At 43.4% G+C, this 6,296-nt stretch overlaps 1 protein-coding gene across 4 annotated transcripts; it reads right to left on the bottom strand.

Annotated features, from left to right (window-relative positions):
- Positions 1–1,477: 1,477 nt before the first annotated feature.
- LOC139544475 (transport and Golgi organization protein 1 homolog) lies at positions 1,478–5,821 on the bottom strand. Of its 4 annotated transcripts, XM_071351610.1 has the most exons (13): positions 5,467–5,593; positions 5,317–5,338; positions 5,104–5,180; positions 4,921–4,998; positions 4,683–4,793; positions 4,163–4,234; positions 3,942–4,046; positions 3,708–3,824; positions 3,444–3,525; positions 2,318–2,370; positions 2,104–2,194; positions 1,888–2,026; positions 1,483–1,705 (listed from the first exon to the last, which is right to left on the bottom strand). In XM_071351610.1, the coding sequence occupies exons 3-13, from the start codon at positions 5,176–5,178 to the stop codon at positions 1,498–1,500; spliced, it is 1,131 nt and encodes a 376-aa protein (XP_071207711.1). In that variant the 5' UTR covers positions 5,179–5,180; positions 5,317–5,338; positions 5,467–5,593; the 3' UTR covers positions 1,483–1,497. The 4 variants fall into 4 exon arrangements, with proteins under 4 accessions (XP_071207708.1, XP_071207711.1, XP_071207710.1 ...); XM_071351607.1 differs by lacking the exon at positions 5,317–5,338 and having other exon boundaries at positions 1,478–1,705; positions 5,104–5,178; positions 5,467–5,821; XM_071351609.1 differs by having other exon boundaries at positions 5,104–5,338; positions 5,467–5,581.
- Between the last annotated feature and the right edge of the window lie 475 nt (positions 5,822–6,296).

The following is a 6,296-nucleotide window of genomic DNA, read 5'->3' as shown; positions in this document are numbered from 1 at the left end:
CTGCATGGGTTCCGGTGGAGTCAGTGAGGATAAAGGTGGAGACTCGGAGCTGGGACCGATAGGAGCTAGGGTGAGAGATCTACGGTTGAGCTCTCTCTCTCTCAGACGCTGGTCTATGCGTGAAGCCAACTTGATCAGGGACTCGAGGTTGTCTGGTGGTTCCCGAGTGGCCAGTTCATCTTGGATGGTGTCGGAAAGACCCTTCAAAAAACACACTGTGAGCGCCTCGTCATTCCAGCCACTCACTGCTGCCACCGTGTGGAACTGGATGGCATAGTCCATCACGCTGCGCCGAACTTGGCGGAGAGTCAGGAGCTGTTTGGCTGAGTCAGGACCGCTGGTAGGACCTTGAAACACTCGCTTGAATTCTTCAGCAAAGGTAGAGTAGCTGGCACAGCAGGGACTTTGGGCATCCCACACAGCAGTAGCCCAGGCTAGGGCTTTTTCCGACAGCAGGGTGATAATATATGCTATCTTGGAGCGGTCGGTGGGAAACGACGAGGGTTGCAGCTCGAAGGAGAGAGAACATTGGGTGAAAAACCCCTTACAAACACTCGGATCACCTGAGAACCGTTGGGGAGGCGGCAGACGAGGTTCAGCCAGGGGGTTAACTGCCACGGGCACTTGAATCTGATGAACTGGAGCAGAAGCGGTTGCAGGAGAAAGTTGATCAGAAATCTGCTTTATGGAAGTCATCATCTCCGACAGAAGTTGAGAATGTCCAGCCAGTAAGGCCTCTTGCTGAACCAGAGCAGCTTCGTGACGTTGGACAGTCCCCTCGTGGTGGGACAGCATGGGAAAAAAGTCCTGGGTACTGGCTGCCTCTGGGTTCATATTAATGGCTCAGTGTTTCTGTCAGGACCCGGTGCGAGAAACAGTCACTAATAATCGTCAGAACCCAAAAGATGAGGCAGACACAGCAGTACTAGCGATAGTGGTTTAATAAAGAACAAAATCTCCAGGCAAAGAAACTAAAACCACAATGTCCAAAATCAAGCCAAAAGGCACAAAAATGGAAATCCTCCAAAATACTAAAGAAACTCCACAAAGTGGTAAAAAACAGCAGGGAAAAACAAACCTCAAAAGACTACTCAAATAATACACAAAACTAAACCAGAGAACCTCTGGAAAATCCAACAAGAGAAAACACTGAATAAAACAAGGCTTGGGCTGGGGCTGGGTGCTAACTTACAAACACTGAGCAAGGAACTAAGGAACACACAGGGTTTAAATACTAACAAGGGAATGACTTACAGGTGCAAACAATAATTGGAGCAAGAAAAACAAAAGGTACAAAAAAGGTGCAAGGGGGACATCTAGTGAACAAAACCTGAACAGTCCTGGCCAAAACCTGACAGTTTTGGACTAAATTCACCTTACAAATGACTGGCCAAACAGAAGACTTCAAAAAAAATGTCCTGATCCTAATGTATGTGCCATCAATGGGGGTTGAGATATGAGACATGTGTTGTTTCTTTAACAAATGGACTAATAAAGTCATATTGTACAAACCCAGTTCTCGTGAGATTTCTGCTCCTGCTCAATGATCTGAGCTTTGTAGAACTTCTCGGTCCATTTCAGCTCGTCCTGGATCTCCTTAACGCGCTGCCTACACACCTTGACCTCCTCCTCTAGGGCCTTGCCGTCCATCTCCGTCAGCCGGTCTTCCTTGTTGGGGCGCTCAAACTCCTCCTTGGTCAGCTTCCTGTAAGGCGACACAAATTAAATCAAACTATTTAAAGACCATTTGAAAACCTCAAACCTCACAGTAAAAGAATACAGTAAAAGACAAGGAAAAATGTTTTTTTTTACATGCTGTGGAACCATGGAGAACAAACCCTACTATGGTATTAACACATGAACTGCACTGCTTCTGATTCCACTTACTGCTGCAAAGCGTTCTCCTTCTGCTGGTACATCTCTGTCATGATGTCATTCTTCTGCTGCAGGGTCTTGTACTGGTTCTCCAGGTGGTTCTTGTCACTTTTCACCAACAAGATGTCATGCTCCAGCTTCTGAAATTGCTCTGTGGTGAAAACAAGTTGATAATGTTGAGAGAGAAAAGGCAGTGATGCATATCAAATTCTAGTTGCTGGGACATACCTTCCAGCTCTTTCCTGGACTTCTCTTCGTTCAGCAGCTTGGTCATGAAGCGATCGCGCTCTTCCTCCACAACAGACAGAGTGGTCTGGACCTGTGGAAAGTTCTTCCAACAGTTAGTGGAAGAGTTGACACACTTCTTGGTTCTGAGCACAAGTTTTACCTGCCTTCAGGTACACAGAAATCTGGGTCCGTTCAAGAAAGAACTCAGTCTTACCCGAGAGACATCCATCATTTGCCTATGGCGGTTTTGGATGATGGTCTGCTTGTCTGAAACAAATAATTGTAAACACAGTGACAGGTTTCAGGAAAGTAGGCGTATGTCGCGCGTCAATACTTCACAGGAGAGGCATTTGAATGAATAACTATCAAAATGTGTTTTTGGGGGCAAAATGCCTTCTGGTACGTGAACTTCCATGTGCCTTAATAACAAACTTGTATGCCATCCGTAAATACGAATAAAAATGGTCAACTATGAGCAGAGTTAGTTTAGCCACGGAAAAAGTGAGGAACCTTCCCTCTAGCCATGATTGGCTGAGATAATGGATGAGCTGGACGCGCCATGAAACGAGTTCGGATTGGTCTGCCATGTAGCCAGCTTCTGTCTATAACATGAGCTTCTCAGTATGTGTAAGTAACCCTTTCTAACGCAGCTTTTTTGAAAGATGCTCTCCACTTTTAGGAGACCCAAGTTTTGAAATCAGTGGACTGTCCGGTGGAAGCAGAGTATGATAGCTAAGGAGATGGAGAAAATTCTGTGGTTTGATTGCAAATATGCAGAGGCAGTCAAAAATAGAACACATAGAAGGCTGTTGTATAAAACACCTGTCTCCTGAATACATCTTCAAACTAAGGGAAACCGTTTTCAGATATAAGTTTCTAATTTTGTCAGAAAGTAGTTTTCTCATTGCAAAATAAAGCATATTGTTAGCTAGCTAACAATATGTGTGAACAACGCTGAATGGGTATAGACAAAGAAGAGCTCTCCAGTATGGGTTACAAGTTTATCAACTTTCAAAGCAGAATTACTTTCCCATTGTTCCTCAACTGTAGTGTATGATATACCATTTTGATGCTCCGAGTCTCTACTTTAATCCAATGTAAAAAAAACACAATTTCAAATTTTGCTACATAAGACCAAATCACATGACAGTATCCTAATCAGAGAAGGCTGGTGGGAGGAGCTATAGAAGGACTGGCTCACTATAAAGGCATAAATGGAACGGAGTCAAGCACACTGCTTACATGTATTTGGTTCCATTCCAGCCATTACAAGGAGCCCGTCCTCCTATAGCTCCTCCCACCAGCCTCCTCTGAATAGGACACCGTGTCAGGTGACTTACCGTTAGAGGCTACCCCGTTAGCAACAACTCCACCTTTCAGGTCATCGCAGGCCTCCAGGTCTCCTAGCAGGTCAGATAGAACCTGCCAGAGAGATTGAGAACCACCAATTGATACATTACACTTTTCCCCTGGAATCAGTCAAGAAGTATTTTTTTGGAACATAATACAGGTGACATGTTTCTTTGTCATCAGGGTGCATTTGAGAAGGTGTGAACAGGAATTGATGTGTGTAACAATATCGTAACGTGTAAAAAAAACTCTACGTTGTGGTCCTTCTGAAGGAGGGAATCCTCCAGGTCTTTCTGGGACTTCTGGTAGACTTTGATCTGCTCGCTTGTCTCCCTGTGCTTCTCCTCCCACAACTTGGCAGCATGGTGCAGCTGTAACAAGGAAATTAGGTCATCAGGACGGTGCAATGCAGGCCCTGCATGGCCAATGAGTCCTACACAATGTCATGAGGCTTAAAGTGTGAATCGTTGTTCCATATTGGTACTCACCGAGAGGTTCTCCTCCTTCAGGGTGGCAATATCCTTCTCCAGAACCTGGACCTGGACATTCCGGGCATCTTCGCGGAGCTTGGCTTCATCCATCAGAATGGTAGACTACAGATTCAATGATAAGGATAATTAAAAGGAAATAAACACTTTACATTTGATTGTTGCAATGTTAATATATTTGACATATTTTCATTGGGCATGTTCACTTATATGACCTATACCTTCGACAGTGCATCCTGGGTCTTCTTCTTGCTGCGCTTCAACTTCTCAATGGTTTTGTCCATTTCGGACATCTATGGGCAAAGATAATGATAAGCATAATGACAACCATCTTTCTCGGTCCTCATCAACGAGCCATCCTATTTAGGATAGTAGCTGGCTAATAGTAGATGCCTATGCTGTCTACATCACGAAAGCAACTGCTCTCTAGGGTGTCTCTCTCTCATTTGCAGGCTGTCCCTTTCTCTCTGTCTGCCCGCGCAAGTCCATGCAGCTGTAGGTGCAATGGATTGTGGTCATTTTAGTCAATTACCACATTTTCTGCACTAAACTATGTTGAATAGTTTAGTGAAAACTACAACGTTCCGAAGTATGTGCTTGATTTGATTTCTCTCTCGAGAAACGGCACATTGAGCTCACATAATAAACTAACTTAATGGAATTCAAATAATTGAACCGACGTCAGAGAATTGGTTGTTCTGAAACATTTTAATTACAGCTAAATCGCTCAATACTACTCACCATATCTTCATGTTTCACAGTATTGGCCCGCTCTTTGTCAAAGGATATGGCGTGTAAGTTATTTTCCTCTTCCAGGCGCTCATTTTGTCTCTCCATCTCTTGCACAATATTCTATTGGATAGAAAAATAAATGCTTAGTCAATTTAAACACTATGTAGAAGAAAAAAATAATAAAAAATCTAATAATTGTCAGCATGACAATGACATGTGATCAAGATAATATTTCTTAGAGACTCACCTCCAATTCCTGGATCTTCTCCAGAGATAAAGTGGCAGATTTTTCAGACAGCTTTTGCTTTTCTTTAAGTTCTTCACCCTGAGGGGAACCCAGTAGAAATATACTGTCAAAACATTATGTACCTTAATTCACATTGAACTCAAAAGTCTGGATCTTAGTCAGTGAAAAGTCTCTGCAACTTACCTGTTGCTGCAGTTCAGCGACCTTTTGGAGTATCTCCTTCTTCTCTTGTTCAAGCTTTTTCATCCTGTCCACCATCTCTTTTTCAGTAGCGAATAAAAACCATGACAAGAGTATGAAATCAGACATGGTTTACACATGACAAGAACACCAGCCTGTAAGCAATATGAATGAGGATTCACTATGCACCCTAAATAGCCAGAGAGAAGAACTTACTTAGATATTACTTGCTTTTGACCTGTGAGAAGGAAAAGAAAAGTGGCAGCAAACAGCCTCCTCAACGGTAGCATACAATACATCATAGAATAACATAAAGCAATCAGATTATGAAATTATGAAAGCAGTAACTGTGCAACAACGACTTACAGATAGAATGCTCCTCCAGAAGAGGAAGCCGATGACCCCGGCACCTGCAGTGACCAGCACGGGTTCACAGGACACGCCGTACAAGTCTGGACCTGGCTTCCAGTGCTCTGGCAGGCTGGTGACCATCTGGGGAGAGACAGGTCCAATCAGTGTTACTACAGCACATGTCAGGCTTAGCAAATAAGTTGGGTAATAGCTGGGCTGAGATGACAGAAGAAAATAAGTGATGTTAAAAACATTGAACTAAACCATCAGGCATTCCAGTGTTCTGTTTACAAGCATGGCTAATGGTTATCCCACTGAGCACCCTCTCAGTCAATGCAGAGGCATATCTTCAGATCAAATCAAGGTGGGTTTAGAAATAGACGTAGCCTATAACCTAGTTGTTGATCAAAATCAATAGAGAGAAGATTTGCTTTGACTTTATGTAATTAATGGGGATTGGATTGGACTGGGGCCCTACCACTGTCCAACCATGGTGACCTTTGCACAATACAGAACTTCCATCGCAGTCGCTCAGTGAAATTCAGGGATTGGCTAAATTAATCACCACAGAGTGGATCTAACTAACAAGCCTTAGGCCTATGTGGATTTAGAGTGCAAAAGATTGCATCATGTAGCCTTTCACCCTGTAAAATGGCCAATAAACAAAACAGATGATTACATAACATATCACTAGACATGAGCCACATGTAGATTTTAATGGCATGTAACCTCAAGTGATAGTTATGTAAGGGGAAGCTGTCAAAGCAAAATTCAACAACTTGAAGGCACCCCTCGATCTGAGACCCAGATACAGGAAGAACGGATACTGCTAGTCTGGAAAGTGA

Source organism: Salvelinus alpinus, chromosome 18 (genome assembly GCF_045679555.1).
Source record: "Salvelinus alpinus chromosome 18, SLU_Salpinus.1, whole genome shotgun sequence".
NCBI classification, from domain to species: Eukaryota; Metazoa; Chordata; class Actinopteri; order Salmoniformes; family Salmonidae; genus Salvelinus; species Salvelinus alpinus.
The sequence above is the reverse complement of the archived record's forward strand: the minus strand, read 5'-3'. Positions and strand labels throughout refer to the sequence as shown.

Excerpts from the sequence above, each read along its gene's own strand:
- LOC139544475 (XM_071351607.1), bottom strand. The coding sequence starts at position 5,592 with ATGGTCACCAGCCTGCCAGAGCACTGGAAGCCAGGTCCAGACTTGTAC. Across the intron at positions 2,195-2,317 it reads AAATGATGGATGTCTCTCGG|GTCCAGACCACTCTGTCTGT; the intron begins GTAAGACTGAGT and ends AACTTTCCACAG. Across the intron at positions 1,706-1,887 it reads AAGGAGAACGCTTTGCAGCA|GAAGCTGACCAAGGAGGAGT; the intron begins GTAAGTGGAATC and ends GTCGCCTTACAG.